General features: G+C 55.1%; 1 protein-coding gene across 1 annotated transcript; it reads right to left on the bottom strand.

The window, feature by feature from the left end:
- Window positions 1–467: 467 nt before the first annotated feature.
- RPS6KL1 (ribosomal protein S6 kinase like 1) lies at window positions 468–16,619 on the bottom strand. The gene is made up of 11 exons (XM_055538671.1): window positions 16,496–16,619; window positions 14,828–15,112; window positions 13,403–13,527; window positions 12,378–12,470; window positions 6,768–6,815; window positions 6,248–6,380; window positions 4,717–5,325; window positions 4,202–4,291; window positions 3,952–4,034; window positions 2,485–2,580; window positions 468–2,226 (listed from the first exon to the last, which is right to left on the bottom strand). The coding sequence occupies exons 2-11, from the start codon at window positions 15,090–15,092 to the stop codon at window positions 2,116–2,118; spliced, it is 1,653 nt and encodes a 550-aa protein (XP_055394646.1). The 5' UTR covers window positions 15,093–15,112; window positions 16,496–16,619; the 3' UTR covers window positions 468–2,115.
- Window positions 16,620–19,756: the final 3,137 nt, after the last annotated feature.

Below are 19,756 nucleotides of genomic sequence, written 5' to 3' on the forward strand. Positions count from 1 at the left end.
CATGGAGCTACAAGCCTTCATGTCTTTAGCAAACCTACAAAGGAGGAATATTTAGCCCCGTTTTTATCAAATAGAGACAGACTGTAAGCCCCGCTGGGACCACAGTTCTAAACCCAAGGCCTAGCAGAGTGCCAGATGTGCAGTGCTTATTGCATGAATGAGGCCCAGAAGTTCAGAGGCAACTGGCACTTCGTAGGGTGCTTGGAGGTTCTGGCCTGACAGGGACTGTAGTAGAAGGAACAGACTTGGAACAGACTCCACCAGGCTCTGGCCAGGTCCTCTAATTTACCTCCCTGAGTTCCAGCCTTCTCAGGAGCCACCATGTGTTCAAGGGGTCTCTGTGAGGATGGACCCCTACCCGCAAGCACCATGATCCTCTTTGAAGACTTTCCTGTTTTATGTCCCACAGAGCACAGTGTCCCCTACATGCTGGGACTTTTCTGTGGGTTCACAGCTGCTCTGTGGGGTATAGGCTGGCATGCTATTCACTACCAGCCCTACTTCCTCCTTCCTAGCAGGTTCCAAACACACTCGGTTATCATGGAGCTCCTCTGGGGGAACCCTCCTTTATTCCCATTCTAGCAGGGCCCCTCTCATTGCGTTGATGAGGCAAGGACACCAGAGGTAAGAGCAGGCTTTATTGGAGTGATGGTGCAGGAGGTGGGCAAGCCCCAGGGAGAGCCAGCACCTCCCTGTGTCCTTTGCCTCAGACTCATCCCAAGGACCTCCCCACAGCACAGGTCCCCAGCCCTTCACAGCCAGGACTGGAGGGTGGTGTCAGAGATGCCCCCTGGTGGTGATGGAGATTCAGGCGAGAAGGGGTTGAGGGCAGAGGTCTATGGAAGTTTCTGTCTTGGATGCCACACCCCAGTGACGGTGAGTCCTGAGAGGAAGAAGAGGGCCCCTAAATCTGGGAAGGGAATTATCTTTGGGGGTAACTACTTATGCTAGCTCTTCAGAGACCAGAAACTTCTTGCTTCTGGCTAGAAGCTTGGGCAATCATTCTGGGTGTTGCGTGGTTTCATTTCAAAAGGAAATTAAGTCACAGTGGGCAGTGGATTGAGTGGACCCTCAACACTGAAATGCAAAATGGTAAACAGGACAAATGTCCAAGGGAATCCTAGTGGAGACAACTTTCCTTCAAGCGGCTTCAGGCTGGTGACAGAATCATGGTCCCCCAGCTCAGACCCACGGGCCAGGGTTTGTTTGTTTCCACATGGGTGGGCCAGCTGGGGAAGGGAGCCCTTTATTCTGTTTTCAAAACTTCTGTAAGTGGCAGAGCTGTGCCTTCCCCTCTTTCTCCCCCTCCCTCCTTATCCTTATTTTCCTCCCCTTCTTTCCTTTTGCTCTCAAAGGTCTGTAATTACAAGATACGCGGCATGGTCAGGAGGGGGTGGGTTGTCCTGTCCCTCCCGCTCCACCCCATATCCGCTACAGACTTCTTCCCTGCTTCAGGAGGGGGTGGGTTGTCCTGTCCCTCCCGCTCCACCCCATATCCGCTACAGACTTCTTCCCTGCTTCCCCGCCTCCCCCACCCCCATCCCCTGGGGAAGTAGCCTTTGGTAGAAGGGGCACACTGGTTGTGCGGCTAAGATGACCAGCTAGGACAGCCCTGGTTTGGAGCCAGGAAGCCAGGGGACTAGTAACCTGAGATGAGTCTCCAGAGCCATCCTGAGTGGGGCACATGTCAGATCACGAGTCAAGATTTCTCGGCTCAGCAGGTGGTGGTCAGTAGCTCAGAGCTAATGCCAAGGAAGGCACCTTTTAACAGGGCAGGTCCGAGTTCAAGGTACAGGATGTAGACACAGAAGGTGACTGTTGACTGATGAGCGGAGGATGGACAGGCGGAGATGTTCAAGCTGCCTAACAGGCTGAGATCTCTGCCCCTCAGCACCGACTAGAAAGCATTTCTCCAAGAGGTGGCTGGGGGAGTCCACAAGGCCCTTCCTGGTCAGTGGTGATGAGACTTCTGAGGCCCAAGGGTGGGGTCCTGACCAGGAAAGGCAAGCTGCCTTGCATTCTTTGCCTGCGGGCCACTGCTGGGAGGTGGCAGGCAAAGAGACATGAGGAGATCCAGACCAGTCCAGCCACTCCCTTTGCCGACGCCATGCCCTCCTACCCCCCTAGTTTGCTCCACTGGATGGAACTGAAAAAGGGGTGGGCCTTGAGCTCGTGGACGCCGCCTCCTCCAGCGCCCAGGCGCCGGGCAGGGTCGAACTGCAGGAGCTGTGGAGAAAAGCCCAGTCAGCCCTGGACAGGCTGGCCAGGGCCCCGGAACCCCGTGTTACCCTGGTGTGGGGGGGGCAGGGGGTGGACATTGGTGTTTGGCCGCCGAGGTATAGAAATTTGTTGGTCCTGTGACCCTCCTGCACCCGTGCCAGACACCTAGCACATGGGGTGGCTTGTTCACACACAGGGCTCTGCCCTCCCTTCTGTCCACCCTCAGGCCAAGAAGGCGCCACCGGGAGGCCACCTGCACCTCACCTCAGTCAGCAGGGAGGCCGCCGGGCCACTGAGCCACTCGGGCAGCTGCAGCTGGGTGTGGGGCTGGATTCCTGAGGGGTGGCTCTGGGACAGCGCCTGGGAAGACACGGGGAGGCGGCCCCCAGGAGTCTGTACACTCCAGTGGCACCCGAGATTTTATGTCTTCCCCCTGTGTCACACCTCACGGGCACGGCCATGACTCCGTCGCCTTCTGCTTTGGATCTGCTGCCTGCCGGGCTGAGGAGGGTGCCTGCACCTGTGATCCCTAGTTTCCGCAACAACCTTCAAAGTAAGCAATTGGCACCCCCTTTTTAAGGGCAAGAAGCAGGTCGACGGATTTGTTCTGAGTTCAGGGTTTGAACCCAGGCCCCTGTGGCTCCAAGCTTGCCAGAAGCACCGGTCTTGGGTTGCCATCGGGGCAAGCACTCTATCAGGAATAGCACTGAAACCTGTCTCCTTACAGAAAGCAAATCTCCATGGGTGGCTCCTTTGCCATGGCATGCTCCTGCCAGGGTCAAGGCAGGGCTGTGGTGGGAGAAGAAGGCAGGACCTATCTGTGTTCCAGAAGGGCGCAGCTGTGGGGGAGCAGAGGGGTGTGTCTGGAGCTCAGGAAGACAGGCAAGAAGCCACCTGGAGGAAGGCCAGGAGCCCTGAGCTGGAGGGGTGGGAGGGCCCTGGCTAATAGGAGAGAACCACTCTGGGCGGCTGTTTGCAGCCAGGGCTCTCAGAGGCCCTGGCCTCGGGACCAAAGCAGGAGGGAGCCAGGAGAGACCAGTCAGCTCTGAACTTCCAGTTATACCGCATCCACTCAGGGCACTTCCTGCTTAAATGGAGCTTGGCCTCTCCCTGCTGCCTGACTTAACCAGCCCCAGGTGCAGCACTGAGCTCATGGGGGAGGACAGAGAGCTGAGCGCACCACCCTGAGCAAGCTCTGGGTCAACCCAGGCTGGACAGGGAAGCTGCTGGCCTGGGATGATGGAAACCCTCTCTCTGGTCTTCCAGCCAAAGTCTGGGGCCCACAGCTCTGAAGGGTGTGGAATGGGGGAGACGTGGTGTGAGCAGTGGGGAGAGGAGGCCTGTGGGGGATGATCTGAGGAAGAGGGCTGTGTCACACTCAGCCTCCCTCCAGAGCCAGGCCCAGGCGCCCTCTTCCAGGAACCTTCCTTGAGCACCTCAGCTTGACTCTCCCTCATCTAAGTTGACAGTCTCCCTAGCTATCGCCACTTGCCTGACGAGGGTCGGGGTGCAAAGTGTGGCCAAGGCCTGGGTGGGAATCGCTTCCTCCTTCTCTCACAGTCTCCGAGCTGGGGCAGAGGGGGCCTGTGCCGACAAGACATTGGGCCCAATGGCCAGGTCTTGAGCAATCAGGTAGGCTCAGCCCCCAACACTGACTGTTGGACTAACCCCAGCCCATCCTATGCTCAGTGACACCCGCCAGGCTCCACACCCTGCCCACACAGAGCTCACCGTCCCGGTCAGCAGTTCATACAGGAGAGACCCAAAGCTCCACCAGTCGCAGGCTTCAGTCAGCTCCGAAATCCCACCGACCTCTGCGGGAGCCAGAACAGTCCTCAGTCTCGCTGAGAGGGCAGGTCTCCCCTCAACCCCTTCCCCCCACCCCCACCCCCAGGATGGGCCTGTTGCCTCTCTCATCCTCAGTCCCCCGGTCCACCCCACACACAGACTCTCAGGGGCTGCCCCGCCCCTCCCTTCTTGCCTGGGGCACTGTAGAGGTTGTGCGAAGCCTCCCTGCAACACTGGGGCTCCACCTCTGACCACTGGCCAAAATACGTGAGCCGGATGTGGCCTTGTCATGCCGTGTGTGTTCAGGGAGGAGCCAGAGGGGATGAGAACTGCAGTTAGTCATCTTGGAGCCTTGGACATAGGGCAGGGGACCCCAGGAGCCAGTGGGCCGTGCTGGGCAGAGGTTCCCTAGGGGCTCGGCCCCCTGAGGCCCCCAGGACAACCTGGTCGTCAAAGGAGCGGCTGCCCCAGAGCTCAGGGTGGGGAAAGGGTCTGCTTTCCAAGCTTAACCACAGCTGGCCAGCTTGGCCGAGGCCTTCCAGAAAAGGCAGGGGACGCGGGTGGCCCAGGGGAACAGTCAGGTACCGTCCGCCTCCTCTGGGCTCTGGGGAAATCTTGAGGCTGTGGGGGCCTCCCTCCTGAGGGGTGGCGTGGGGTTAGGGCCCACTCATCTGCCCCCAGCACCCCACCCCCGCCTGGGGCTCCTACCGGCCTGGTCCAGGAGCAGATTCCGGGGATTGAGGTCCCGGCACAGCACCCCTTGCTGGTGCAGTGCCTCCAGGGCCAGCAGCGTCTCGGCCGCCCACTGCCTCACCTGCTCCTCCTTCAGACTCCAGGCGCCCCCGCCGGACACTGGGCTGGCCCCTCCAGAGGCCGAGGGGCGGCTCGGGCCTCTGCCTCGGCTGCAGCCCCCCAGCACCCGGCCAGCCCCGGCCCGAACCCAAGGGAGCCCCCACGGGGGCGCGGGCTCTGAGCTCCGGCCAGGCCCTCGCCCGGCGTGGGAGTGCAGGCAGCCACCTGGGGCCTTTGGAAGGTCCCAGAAACGGGCAGTGCTCGTCCTGGCTGAGGCTTCATCCCCAGCCTCTCTCTGGGCTTTAACGGACGCCACCCCTCTGGCTGGGGTGAGGCTCTGAGAAGTCCACGGAGGCTCCAGAGGGATTCCGTCCCGCAGGTGGGTGTGTCCCAGGGGCACCGAGCTGGTCCCGAGGCTGAGGTGGGAGTTTAGCGGAGCCTTCATCCTCTCCAGACTGGAGCCAGACCCGGTCCCAGACTGCTGGGGGCACGGCTGGGAGAGCAGGTGGGACCAGAGCGTACCTCCTGGGCCAAGCAGAGGGAGCCGCAAGCGTGGGGACAGGAGAGGAAATGAGTGTGAACGTGTCTGTCCCACGCCTGCTCCCCCTCTGTCATAGGCACAGATCCTCTGCCTTCAGGTCCTCACTCGGCTCCCTCCCCTCCCGAAGCCCAGGATGCCCTCTCTCCTCCTCTCCACCCATCCATGATGGGGCCCCAGCCTCACAAAATAGGTGTTTAACCCCTAAGGAGATGTAAATTATTCTCTAATGTCCTTGGTCTAGGTGGCGGGTTCTCCAGTGTCTGATATATATTTGTCAAAGGGAGAATCCTGGAGAAGGGCATGGCAACCCACTCCAGTGTTCTTGCCTGGAGAATCCCATGGACAGAGGAGCCTGGAGGGCTGCAGTCCACGGGGTCACAAAGAGTCGGACACGACTGAGCGACTAAGCACAGAGCAAAGGGAGAATAGTGTCATGAATTTAATTAAGTAAAATAAAAGAAGGCTAGGCATTGGATCTGTGATGACTATATGTCATGATCCAGAGAGATGTACCTCATTGAAAACAAACAAACAAAAAATCCTAGCTGATCAATCAATATCTGCTGTGGCCCAGTTCCTGTCCTTCCAGCTTTGGCACCGTCATTGAATGCGGCCACTCAGAGGGGTGGGCACAGACTAGAAAAGTGAAAAGAGCCAAGACTGGGGGAGATGGTGACAAAGGGGACACCTGCATACATGCCCTCCTTCACCCAAGATGCGAACGTCCTCCCTGGATGTCCCCTGCCTCCTGGCATCACTGAGAAGCCCACAGCAGGCTAGTCCTGCCTTCACCCTCCAGGAAGGCTGGGCCTGTGGCTGGGTAACGAGCTCCGAATTTTAAAGGGATGAGACAGGACAACCTCCCGAAGGCCTGAGGAGCTGATGGGGCCCCCAGGGCCCACTCACCTTTCACGTGCTCCAGGTGCAGGAAGATGGAGTCCTCAGTCACAAAGTACCGCAGCAGCTGGGTCATGTAGGGGACGCCGTGCGGGATGATGGTCAGCCGCTCCCGGCTCGTCACGTGGCACCTGGACAGGCCCTGAGGAGGGGGCAGGCCAGGAAGATCAGCTGGGGACTGGCCAGAGGCCACTCTGCTCTTCAGGGGCAACCAGATGAAGTGTGGGAGCCCCTCTGAGGAGCAGCTGCCTCCCCCCAGTTTGTGTCCTGACCCTCAACCCTCTTTCCACCATGGAAGGCAGGCCCTCCCCTCCCTGTCTGGGCCAAGGGTAAGGCAGTATATGTGTGTGTGTTTCTGGGAAGTCGGGCACATGCCCGGGGTGCAGAACTAGCAGCTGTGGGATCTGGAGGGAATGTGGGCTTCTCATACAGGTTCTGGGTAGAGGTTCCCCAGAGGGCAGGGGTTTCCAAGAACTCCAAGAAGGTCCCAAGGGGAAGGAGGAATGGCAGGGGGTGGGGTGGCACCTGCCTTCACCACGAAGGTCCCTCCAGTCGCTAGGTCCTGGACCAGCTGTACCTGCAGAGGTCCAGGAGGCACTAGTCAAGGCACAAGTTAGTTCCCGGGGCTCCACGCCCCTACCCCCCGCCCCCCCAGGCCCCACGCTCCTCCACCCAGGCTAGGCAGGGACGTCAGGCTTTGGTGGTACAGAGTATATCCCCTCCTCCACCAACATGACATTGAACCTATCCAATTCATCCACCCTCGTTAGACCTGCAGGTCTTATCAGGTACCACCTCCTCCAGGGAGTCTTCCCAACCTCAGATCAGGCCAGGACTCCTAATCTGTCTGCAGTGCTCTCTGGGCTCACCCCCAGCACACTGTGTGTGATTTCCTATTGTTCCACTGGGCTGTGAGCTCCAAGAGCGCAGGGATCATGCTGTCCAGCTCTGTATTCCCAGAGCCCTGCACCTCACAGGGAAGTAGTCAGAGCTTTCCACACATGAGATGAATGGTCCATTCCATAGGATCTGAGTGTGTCATGGCTGGAAGGGACCTCAGGGCCAGTCACCTTCTCTCAACTCTTATTTTACAGGTGAAGAAGCCAAGGCTCTGAGAATGTGGCCCCAATGGTGCCCCAAACCACATGGGCTTGGCGTGCTCCTTCAGGTCACACCCCCTGCCCCCCACTCCCAGTGCTGTGATGGTCTTTTTCTTTTTTTAAATGGTCTTTTTCTCTAGACTCTGGCAAGCAACCTATTCCTTCTCCTGTTGGTTTTGTTTGGAGGCAGTGGTCTGCCAATTGCTGGGTCAGAGCCTTGTTTGGAGCTGGGCCCTAGACTCATCTCCATTATGGGCAGGGTGAACTCCAGCCATAGGAGAGGACCTGTCGGGGCAGAAAGGTGGACGATTCAGCCCAGACAGGGGGGCACGTGAGGGCAAGACCCGCACCCTGGGTCATAGCAGTACCTGCTTCAGAAGGCCATTAAGAGGATGCTGTTGAGTCAGACAACTCAAGTATGGCGGCAGCTCGAGCCTGCTGTATAACATGCTCTCTATATCTTTGCTGATGACTATTAATATCAGCACAGGGAAACTTGTGTATAGTATTACTGTACAGTACTACTCTGTATAGTATTACTATAGTATAGTAGAGTATTATACTGTATACTGTATAGTACTACTCTGTGCTAAGGGCCTTATCTAGTTTACTTCATTTTATTCTTAAAGCCCTACCAGGTGAGTATTTCTGTGCTGCTCTGCTGTGCTCAGTCGTGTCTGACTCTCTGAGACCCGCCAGGCTCCTCTGTCCATGCGATTCTCCAGGCAAGAAGACTGGAGTGGGTTGCCATTTCCTCCTCCAGGAGATCTTCCCGACCCAGGGACCAAACCCACATCTTTTTCGTCTCCTGCATTGGCAGGCGAATTCTTTACCACTGTGCCACCTGGGCGGCCCCAAGTATTACTAGTGACTCATTTCATTGATGAAGAAATCGAGGTTCAGAGAGGTAACGTTGCCTGCGGTCCCACAGAGCCGGGATGCGAATTCAGATGGGCTGACCCAGGAGCCTTGAAGACATAACTGAAAACAGGGGCACAGCTAGGCGACCTGGCACATGCCTTCCCCTCTGGGCCTCAGTTTCCCTGTCATCAGTGAGATAAGGTGGTGGATTCTGAGGGCTGGGGCATCAGGAGTGAGGTACCCCTTATGACCACTAGAGGTCTCTCCTCCAACAGCCGGAGATGGAGTCCAGCCTGGTCCCCGCTCCTCTGCCCAGTGAGTTTGAAAGAGAGAACTTTGGGGTCATTAAGGATAACACGGTTTCCCACAAGTGCTGACACCCCGGATAATTCCCCACTGCCTCTTGCCAAGTGGGATTCCCCACCACCTTGTCCTGGGCAAGGCTTCTCGTTTACAGATTCAGAAAAAATAGAAACCAGCAGGGAGGGTCAGGGAGGCCAGAAACAAAATTTGATCAGTACACTGAAACAGTGTGTTAAAAAAGAAAAGAAAAAATACATACACACACACACAAGAATCAAGAAATAATTAGGCCAAACCATCGATGCTGATTATCTTGGAATGAGGTAGTATGGTGGACAACATTGTTGTCATTGCTGTTTCTGGCCCCACTGAATGGCTTGCGGGATCTTAGTTCTCCAACCAGGCATCAAACCTGTGCCCCTCTGCAGTGGAACTGCAGAGTCCTAACCACTGGACAAACAGGAAATTTCCATTTACTGTTTCAAACTCTTTTCTTTTACATCATATTTCTAAAGGGTAGCAAAGGGGGCATCTCCCCCCACCATTAAACCAAGCTAACAAAACAAAAAAAAAACCCCTTCCTCTTTTGTTCTGTGCTATGGGAGACAGAGCACTGGTTTGTCACTTGACCTCTATGAGCCTCAGTTACATTCTCTGTAAAACAATGATTAAAATGCGGCACTTCCCAGGAGGACTTTCTGCTGTGACAGAAATATTGTCTATTTGTCCAATATAGAAGCCATGAACCACAGGTAGCTATCAAGCCTTTGAAATATAGTGGGCGCCACTGAGAGAATATTTAATTTTTATTAAAACTGCACTTCCCTGGTGGTCCAATGGTTACAACTCTGCGCTTGCACTGTGGAAGGTGTGAATTGAATCCCCACTCGGGGAGGTTCTGCATATCATGTGGTGTTAGCCAAAAAAAAATTTTTTAATAGTATTATGGGCTTCCCAGGTGGCACTAGTGGTAAAGAACCAGCCTGCCAATACAGGAGGCCTAAGAGACTTGGGTTCAGTCCCTGGGTTGGGAAGATCCCCTGGAGGAGGGCATGGCAACCCACTCCAGTACTCTTGCCTGGAGAACCCCATGGACAGAGGAGCCTGGCGGGCTACAGTCCATGGAGTCGCCAACAGTCAGACTGTGGCTGGTGACTGCTATATCTCACTGTATAGTATAACCCTTCCTCCCCCGCAGGGAGACTGAGTGGGTTTAATGCAGCAGCTGTGCCAACTACAATGGGCCTTACAGATGCCAGGTGAGATTGCTATCCAGAAAGTTTAAGGCAGTTCTGAGTGCCAGCTCCCATCTTTTTAAAAAAGGAAGTCTCTTTTTAAAAAAATAAAACGCACTGAGCTCTCGGGATGTATGGACAATTAAAACTTTGGTAAAACACATTAACTCTTTATTTTAAAATGTCCACAGTGTCAAGGCCCGGAGGACTCCCTCCTGGAGCAAACGAATCCAGAAGTTTCAAATAGGTTCTCAAGCACGAAGGTCCCCAGGGGCTGTTCATGTGTGCCAGTGGGCAGGACAGGAAAGGGCAGGCCGAGCGCCTCATTAAAGCGGGCAGCCCTTCATCTGCCCAGGGTTGACCAGCAGGAATGTGAGCCTGCATTTCCAGATCCTCTCATTGCTCAGGAAAAGTAGGAAACTTGGACTTTCTCTATGAAACCTGCCAATTTTTAAATACTGATAAACAGTAACAATTTTAAAAACACCCTCATGTTTGAGCCAAAAACACAGAAGGGATTTGGCTGTCCTCTTTCTTCTCCATCCCTGCCTCAGGGCCTAGCTCCCTGACGAAGCTCAGCAAATAGCCAGTGTTGTCTCCTAAGCCCCCAAGGCTCCCTGAGAGCAGACCCTGGGCATCCTGGCCAGCTGCCCACCTAGTCCCTGACCCACCACCTCACTGTTCTCTGCCGCCCCCTACCCCTGCAGGTATCTCTTCTGGCCCTGAGGAAACCCTCTTCAGCCCCATGAACCCTCACAGTGGGACTTCTTTGGGGGCTCTCAAGGCTTCCTGAGTGGGGCCCTTTGCTGCCCTGAGACTGGGGGCTGCTGCAGACTGGCACTGCTCTGCCAACAACCTGCCCTGGTCTGTCTGGGCACAGCTATGGAATGAAAGACAGTGACATCCATCCGGGCGTGGCTGCAGGGACCTGGGCCCAATGGCCCTAACATCTCTCCTAATTTGGGAGACTCATTTTCCTGGCTTGCGAATGACACAGGAAAAGGCCACAGGATTTTAGGAGGGATGCGGAGTGGCTAAGTTGAGTGCCCATGAAAGGGTAATAAAGGAAAAAAGAGGGCACTTGTAAGACAGAATGGTTGGGCTTGGCCTGAATCTGTTTTTCCCATATGTACAGGCCTTGGAACACAGGATTCCAAAAATGCTTTGCACATGTGTGTCTGGGGTTAAACAAATTCAAATTCGGGGAATTCTGTCATAGACCTCCCTCTTGGAGATTCACTGTGTACATTTGCATCCTTAAAGCCTGAAACTTCCTAGAATTAAAGCAATGAAGTAATGTAACTTTAACTCACTGTTTCTAAAGCTTATTTGACCCAGAACCCCTCTCTCCATAACACCATTGGTTCAGTGGGATCCCACACGGGCAAACAGTGGTGGCTGTCGCCTCCTTGGCCTGCCCGTGGGGGCGGCTGAGCCACATGGACGAACGCGGTGGGCGGGAAGGGCTGGGCAGATGGAAGCTGGCTGGGCCTTGGCTGACAGACCGGGCGCCTGCTCCAGGGACTGGGGAGCAGCCGCTGGAGCGAGGCCAGGGATGGTAAGCCTGCTTCCTGCTGACCCACTCTTGTCATCAGCCTTCAGCCATCGAACTTGTATCAAATGCTTTAGCGTGTGCCAGGCCTTTCCCAAAAATTATTTCACTTTAATTCCCACATCCCCCTGGGTGGGAGGGTGCGGGTGGGTGGGAGGATCCCTTCCCCACTTCCAGAGGAGGAAACTGGTGCCCAGAGAGGGCAAAGAACTTGCCTGGGGCCATGTGGTGCCCGTCCAGACAGCACTTCATCCTCGGCGGCGTGTGAAGGAGCACACACCAGTCCTCTTTTCTCTGCTGGCTCCCACACCCGCCCGAATCCCCCATGAGTGTCTTAAATGACAGATGCCTGGGTTCAACCCTAGAAATTCTCACTCGGTGAGTTTGGGATGGGGCCCAGGCATCTGTGTGGTTAGGAAGCTCCCCCAGGTGATTCTGATGAACGGTTCAGTTTGAAAAAAAAAAATAAAAACACTTAAGCAAATACTCCAGCTATCTCTGGGTCCAGGCGGAGAGCAATTGATTATTGGCTCAAACCTCATTTGACTCAACCTGTCTGTCCTTCTGCTGAGTGTCCAGGTCCAGTTTGCACTGTCGACTCCTGTCTGCCCTGAATTAAGGGAGCCAATCCCGGATGGGGGGGACCGCGGGAGAAGCCAGGAGACAGAGGGCAGAGCTGCCAAGGCCCTGGACAAGGCAGGTTTCTAGCGATGAGCACATTCCTGCCCCAGGAACTTCTGGGCTGGGCTTGGCAGGGGAGATTCTTGGCTGCAGCGCCTGGAGGAAGCGGGAACTGGGGGCACACAAGGCAGCGCAGGCTGGCGGGGTGCCCCTGTGGCTGCTGTCCTGAACTGCTGAGGGAGCGGCTCTGTGTCTGAGCCGGAGGGTCTGTGGGGAGGCACTGTCTGCCTCTGTGGCTTCCTCACTTTTTCCTTTCCGGGGCTGGTGTGTGCTGGGCTGCAGGAGGGGTGGGGCATCCCTGGACCCGGCTGCCCTTCTCCGCTTGAACCCCCTGATGCCTTTCTAGCACTGGCCACTCCTGGTCACACATGCTGTGTCCTCCCACACCTTGGGCGTCGCTTGCTCACCTTCTCGATGACCCCGACCACCTTGCAGCCCCTCAGCTGCTCCAGGGCAGAGCTCAGCGTGCGGATGGGCCGGAGCCTCAGGCTGCTGAAACCCTGCGGTAGCGGGAGAGAGCCCCACGGCGGCCTCAGGGTCACGGCCTCCTCACCCGGCGGAGGGCAGGGCTTGGCTTGCCAGGAGACCAGTGGCCACAGAGGGCAGGACAGGGGTACGGGCAGACCCCCACCTCACAGAGACAGACCCAGCCTCAGTCCAGGGTGGCCAGGCCACCCTCTCAGCTCAGCCCCAACCCGGGCTTCCTCCCAGGCCCAAGGAATCTTCCGAAACCCCCTCTCAAAAGCGGCATCCACAGGAGGCAGATGGGCCCAGGGTTGGGGAATTAACCCGGGCAACAGGCTTCAAAGACCAAGGCAGGCCCAGGTGCCTGCACTGGGGGAAGCATCTTAAAAGGTGCACCAGACCTAGAAGGAGTGTGTATGAGCACACCTAGGGGTTGAGGAGTGGGTGTGCATTCTCAACCTTCTCTGAGGGGCCCGCTGGGTCAGGATGTGGGGAGAGGATTTGTGCACATTTGTATATGCACGTATTCACATGTGTGTATATGCACGTGGGTATTCATGTCTGTGTATATGCATGTGGGTATTCATGTCTGCTCCAAACACTCACGGCAGCCCAGCCGAAAAGCACTCTGGGAGCCTGAGTGTGTACACAGGTGAGCGTGAGTATGGGCTGTGTGGGAGGGTGAGGAGCTGCCTCTGTGTGTGTGTCTCCTCTGTGAGGGTGCGAGACTGGACTGGAGATGATTCACCAAGTGTTAGAATGTGAATGAGCTATGGAGAGTGTGGGAGAGAGAGGGAGGAAGCCAGGAGGAGGAGGGCAGGGTGGCAGCCCCAGGACACGCGCCAGCCTGCCTGTGCTCTCCATCGTCTGCCCCGCCAGGGATGGCAAGACGACAGCTCCCTGGCCTGGCGAGTGGGGGCCTTAGCTCTCTTCCCCCAGAGCCCTCAGGCCTCTGGGGGCTCCTCACCTCATCAGGGCTGGCTCTGCTGCCCAGCGTCCTCTGCAGGTGGCAATTAAAGATCTCCTCCGCCCGCCGCAGGTACTTGGTTATCTTCAGCTTGACAGCCTCACACCTCTCCTTGTTGGGGTCAACTGTGGGGAGAAGGGGTCAAGAGGACCCCGCCAGCCATGGGAGGAGGTGGGGGTTTGGGCTCCCATTGCCCATGCTCTGCCCTCCACAGGAGGGCAAGGCCTATTTCTGAGGCTGGTCAGTGGATTCTGGCCCTGCATCTGTTCTTGGGTCCTCTTCTGGGTGGGAGACCAGCAGGGGAGGAGGACAAAGGATGGTGGCGGGAGAGCCTGGGAGCCGGGGAGGCCCCTCGGACCACAGCACCTTACAGTTGGCGCCCACCACCTCCTGGCCACGGTCACAGCCTGGGAAGGGATGGAATGGAGTTTTCCTGTCTGTTTTTTCAGGAAGAAAGAGAAGTCCCCTAGAGAGCACACCTTCTGCTATCTTTGATGCCCAGTATGAAAGAGGCCAGAACAGGCATTGGGCCTGGAGGGTAAAGGTGTTCATGGGACAGGCATGAAGCCAGCTGTTGAGAGGCATCATCAGTGCAGGGACTGGAGGCGTGAACTGGGGCCTGACTCTTACCCCCAGGCTGGCCATCAAGGCCCTCGAGTGTCTCCAACTGGCCTCAGGGCCCGCCTCTCCCACAACTTGGAAATGCCTGCCTTTGCCCTGAACAGGCCTCCCCTCTTACCTTCAGGCCTTTGCCTGTGTTCTCTGCCTGTCCCCTCTCTCTCCCCCTCCAGGCTCTTCAGATGGACAGCATTCTTCAGTGCTCAGATTAGGGTTTTGACTTTTAGAAAATGCCCTTTGCCAGGCTTGCCTGGCCTCAGTCTCCTTCTTCCCTCCCTTTACTTCCTCCCCATTGTCCTTGCCACCTGGGACTTTAATTGTCCATCATCAACTCATCAATCTTCTGCCATTAGAATGCAAGTACCCAGAGGGCAGGACCCTAGCCCAGCTCTAGGGGCAGGAGGGATTAGTGGGCCAAGCTCACAGCCTTTGGAGCCTAAATTGTTCAAATCTCAGCTTTGTCACTTGATAGCTGTGGAGTCTTAAGCAATCTATTTAACTGCCCTGTGCCTCAATTTCCTCATCTGGAAAATAGGAATAAAAGTCATTCTTGTATATTTGGAAGTACATGCCAGAACATACACAGTGGTTTGTATTACTGTGAATCAGAAATGAATTGATACAGGTAAAGCCCTTAGACCAGCGCCTAGTGTAAAGGAACTGCTTTATAAGTGAAGGCTATTATTATCAATACTACTGTCCTTCTCATAGGTCCTACAGGGCCAGCGCAGAGCCCTGCTCACCCAGCACAGATGGACAGATGATGGGATGGGCCCTTCCTCGGCCCCTGCCCAGCCCCAGCCTCACCGTGCATGCCTCGGAGGAGAACGTCCACGCCGTTCTGGTAGTGGTTGAAGGCGGCCTCGTAGTCCTCACTGACGTCACGCTCCAGGGCCAGCCGGATCTGAGAGGCTGCGTCCACCAGGTAGTCATGCTTAGTCATGTCAGGTGCTCCCGGAGCCACCCGGTTGCGAATCTGCTCCAGATACACTCGAGCCTGGGACCGTGCTCGAGAGCAGGGTTCGGGCTCCGGGCCAGGGTCAGGAGGGCACTCACAGGCCACCAGGCTCATGGCTGCCCTTAGTCAGGGACCTGGAATGAGCAGAGGCATTAGGAAGAACCCAGTTGGGGACAATGTCCCATCTGTACCCTGGTTTCTTCCACTCAGTATTGTGGAGACTGATACTCACCTCCAAGGGCTGGAGGGATCAGAGCTAATGGGGGTAATATCCCTCACTAAGCCAGATCTTTCCTAAGTTGTGGTCATAACAGAATAAAAACATGCTTTGGGCTCTGAGTTGTTTTTACGATTCTTTCCATTCAAATTCAGTTCAACAAGTATTTCTGGGGCATCTACTATGTGCTGAGTATCGGAGAGAGCTAAAGATATTCGTGATTCAGAGCTGCCTTCAAAGGGCCTCTGCACATTAAACATATGCAGGTCACCATACTTTGAGGCTGAAGCAAAAGCCTGGGCCCCAAAAGCCATTCCTTATACTGTGCCCTGTCCATCCCTCCCTCCTCCTCCCATGGGAATCTCACTTATCCTTCAGGGTTCGGCTCCATGGTACCTCCCTGAACAGGAGGGATTGCCCCGGCTTTATTTCATTTTCCTTGGTCCCAAGATCAGTGAGGACCCCCAAGGAGCCAGGCGGAGAGCTGGGCACAGGGCTTGGCCTTAAAGACTGAAGGCAAATGAAATGACTGGCAGATTCAGTACCACTCTGGATGGAATTAGATGAATGAGGTCAGAGCCCAACCAGCCCTAGGGAGGGGATGGCTCTGTCCCCCTGGTTCTGCTCTGAGAAGTCCAGGAGACCACGTGGCCTCCAAGGACCGGACAGCAGCTCCACCCTGAGCAGCAAATGATACAAGTGGCCACCAGGGTTAGAGCAGTGGCGGAAGGAAAGGAAAGAGCTCAGAGAGAGGCCAGAAAGCTGCCTCTATCCTTCACTGCAGCCTCTGCACCTTTGGTCTCTCAGGCCTCATTGGGAAAGGGCAGGGCCCAAACCCCAGGTCATTTCTACTTCTGTGGAGAGAGGGAAGAGAGAACAGGATGGGGAATGGGGCGGGGAGGAAAACCCACATTTCCAAGCCAACGGGCAGCTGAGCCCCGGCCAGGATGCGGCCAGAAGGTGGAGGAGGGGAGGAAGGGAAGCCTCGCCCTTCCCATTCGGCCCAGTCACCAGGGCAGGCAGCTCGGAGGCCTGTGATCAGAGGCACCCAGGTCGGCAGTGTGTGCTGTTCTGAGTCAGGGCCTAGCTTCAGGGTCCACCCGCCGAGCCAGGTCCTCCCAGGCAGAGCTGCAAAGCTGCGTCTGGACTCAGAAAGACGTGTATCCAGCCCGCGAGTCCTCTGCACGCAAGGTGCACCGCCCAGTGAGGGTCGCCAAGGAAGGGGACTGGGGGAATGAGAGGTGAGGGCATCCTCTCCTGGGGAAGAGGGGATGGAGGAGGAGCCAGGCTAACACCGTACCTGCCCGAGCCAGGAGCTCGGTCCGCGCGGCCGGACTCAGCCCTGCGGCCACCTACCCTTCGCCCCTGGACATAGCACCGCGGGCGGCTGCTTTCCGCCCTCCTCCCAGGTGCAGGGGTCTGGCGGATGCAGCCTGGTCATTGGTTGCAGATGAGCTCATCCGCTAGCGTTAGAATAAACCACCAATCAGCGCCCGGCTCGGCTTGTGCGCGCTCTTAAAGCAGCAGCGCCGGGAAAGCGAAGCTATGAGAGAGGGCAGGCGGAGGGGAAGGGAATGGGCAGGGAATGCGATGGGGATGGGGATGGGGATGAGGGTGGAGATGGAGCTGGGGACGGGCGGGTGGGGTAGGAGCTGCGGAGAGTGGAGGTCCAGACTCTCTCAAGGATGCGGAAGGAGTTGCTTCGGAAGTTTAGGCCGAATAAAAGCACACGCGCCACTTTGGGGACTTTTCTCCTTCGTTATTTCATGCATTTATTCAACTACTTGAATATGGTTGAAGATGGTGACTGCAGCCATGAAATTAAAAGACGCTTACTCCTTGGAAGAAAAGTTATGACCAACCTGCTGCTGCTGCTGCTAAGTCGCTTCAGTCGTGTCCGACTCTGTGCGACCCCATAGACGGCAGCCCACCAGGTTCCGCCGTCCCTGGCATTCTCCAGGCAAGAACACTGGAGTGGGTTGCCTTTTCCTTCTCCAATGCATGAAAGTGAAAAGTGAAAGTGAAGCCGCTCAGTCGTGTCCGACTCTTCGAGACCCCATGAACTGCAGCCTACCAGGCTCCTCCGTCTATGGGATTTTCCAGGCAAGAGTACTGGAGTGGGGTGCCACTGCCTTCTCCGTATGACCAACCTAGACAGCATATTAAAAAGCAGAGACATTACTTTGCCAACAAAGGTCCATCTAGTCAAGGCTATGGTTTTTCCAGTAGTCGTGTATGGATGTGAGAGTTGCACTATGAAGAAAGCTGAGCGCCCAAGAATTGATGCTTTTGAACTATGGTGTTGGAGAAAACTCTTGAGAGTCCCTTGGACTGCAAGGAGATCCAACCAGTCCATCCTAAAGGAAATCAGTCCTGAATATGCATTGAAAGGACTGATGCTGAAGCTGAAACTCCAATACTTTGGCAACCTGATTCGAAGATCTGACTCAATGGAAAAGACCCTGATGCTGGGAAAGATTGAAGGTGGGAGGAGAAGGGGATGACAGAGGATGGCATCACAGTTGGGTGGCATCACAGACTCAATGGACATGAGTTTGAGTAAACTCTGGGAATTGGTGATGGACAGGGAGGCCTGGCGTGCTGCAGTCCATGGAGTTGCAAGGAGTTGGACAGACTAAGCGACTGAACTGAACTGATTCAACTATTAAAGTATTATGTATTTAGAGAATACTGTGTGGGAGGAGCTAGATGGCAAGATACAGCGACTGAGTAGACAGTCTCTGCTAATGTCTTCCTGGGGGTTACAGTCTAAGTGAGGGGATACAGGGATTAAAGAACTAAAGAATACCATTGATATTTCATTCCAGGTGTGATCAGAGTTGTAAGAGAGAAGCACCATAGGGGCCATGAGACTCACAGCAAGGGGAGTGGCCTAGTTTGGGGGTCAGAAGTCCTTTGGGAGGGGGTGATTTCTGAACTGGACACACAGACTTCACCTGCACCCTAGAGCTGCCTGGACTTATACTATCCTTCCCTAGTACACTTGCTCCCTGCTAGATATCATTCCATTCCCTTCTGATTCCCAGCGCCTTCCCCCAATCCTTACTCTCAGTCAAAAAGTATGCTTCTTCCATCCCTCAAAAACATGGAACACAGAGCCCTACTCTGTCTGCTGGCCAAGTCTGCATCCACATACCGTCTCCCCATCTCTTTCTGTAGATGACCTACCTGTCTGTGCCACATCAAAGGCCAGCCTTCCCCTCAGGGTCAATCTTGTGCCATCACCTACTCAAGGAACTTCCTCCAGCAATTCTCCCCTCTCTTTCCTCCACCATTAATTTTTGGCTTCTACTGCATCCTTCTTTCCCATCTGAAACAAACATCATGCTGATTCTCGCGTCTTGAAAACCACACAAAAACCAGTCTTGGCCTCACTTCTCCCCTCTCTATCACCCCAGGGGAGAAGAGAAATTGGAGAAGAGAAACTTGCCACTGGAGAAGAGAAACTACTTGCTGTCCTCAGTTTCTCTTCTCCCGGTCTTTCTTGAACTCTTTCTGATAAGGCTTTCTTCCCAGGCATTAGTCTGAAATAGCTCTTTGTCATGTTACCATGACCTCCTGGTTGCCCAACGGTCCTTTTTTGGTCCTCATCTTACTCGACCTCTTAGGAGCCTCTGAGACCCAGGGATCACATCCTTCTCTCCATGTGGTTTCTCCCTAGGCTTTCAGGACCCCCACTCGCTGTTGCAGCCCCTTCTCAGTCTCCTGTGATGGCTTCTTCTCTTCCAGATGTTTGAGGTTCCCAGGGCTCAGGTGTCCCAGATGCTTGACATCTTTGTTCTCTCTGTGCTTACTTTCTTGATGATGGATTGCAGTTCATCTCATGATTTGAAATAGTGTTATTCTATATGTTAATGATTCTGTGCATCTATTTATAGATATCACATGTCTTCTGTATCCCTTAGCCCTCACCTCTCTACTACTGCTGCTGCTGCTAAGTCGCTTCAGTCATGTCCGACCCCATAGACGGCAGCCCACCAGGCTCCCCCATCCCTGGGATTCTCCAGGCAAGAACACTGGAGTGGGTTGCCATTTCCTTCTCCAATGCGTGAAACTGAAAAGTGAAAATGAAGTCGCTCAGTCCTGTCCAACTCTTAGCAACCCCATGGACTGCAGCCTTCCAAGCTCCTCTGCCCATGGGATTTTCCAGGCAAGAGTACTGGAGTGGGGTGCCATCACCTTCTCCTCACCTCTCTACTAGACTTAAATATTTAGAAGTCTAATAAAACACCTCAAATTCAACAAGTCCAGAACCTTGAAAACAGAATGCTGAGTGAAAGAAGCCAGACACAAAAGGCCACATGTTCTACGATTCTATCTACATATAATTTTCAGAAATAGGGAAATTCATAAAGACAGAAAGTAGATGTCAAGGAGTGGGGAATGGGGAGTGGATAGTGGGTATAGGTCTTTGGAGGGAGTCAACGAATTTTCTGGAATTAGATAGTGTAGTGGATACACAACTCATGAATATACTGAGAAGCATCGAAGCCACATTTTAAAGAGGTGAAGTTTATGATATGTGAATTATAATCAATAA

Source organism: Bubalus kerabau, chromosome 10 (genome assembly GCF_029407905.1).
Source record: "Bubalus kerabau isolate K-KA32 ecotype Philippines breed swamp buffalo chromosome 10, PCC_UOA_SB_1v2, whole genome shotgun sequence".
NCBI lineage: Eukaryota > Metazoa > Chordata > Mammalia > Artiodactyla > Bovidae > Bubalus > Bubalus kerabau.

Excerpts from the sequence above, each read along its gene's own strand:
- RPS6KL1 (XM_055538671.1), bottom strand. The coding sequence starts at position 15,092 with ATGAGCCTGGTGGCCTGTGAGTGCCCTCCTGACCCTGGCCCGGAGCCC. Across the intron at positions 4,035-4,201 it reads CAACCTCTACAGTGCCCCAG|AGGTCGGTGGGATTTCGGAG; the intron begins GCAAGAAGGGAG and ends TGGCTCCCGCAG. Across the intron at positions 2,227-2,484 it reads CGGCCTCCCTGCTGACTGAG|CTCCTGCAGTTCGACCCTGC; the intron begins GTGAGGTGCAGG and ends TTTTCTCCACAG.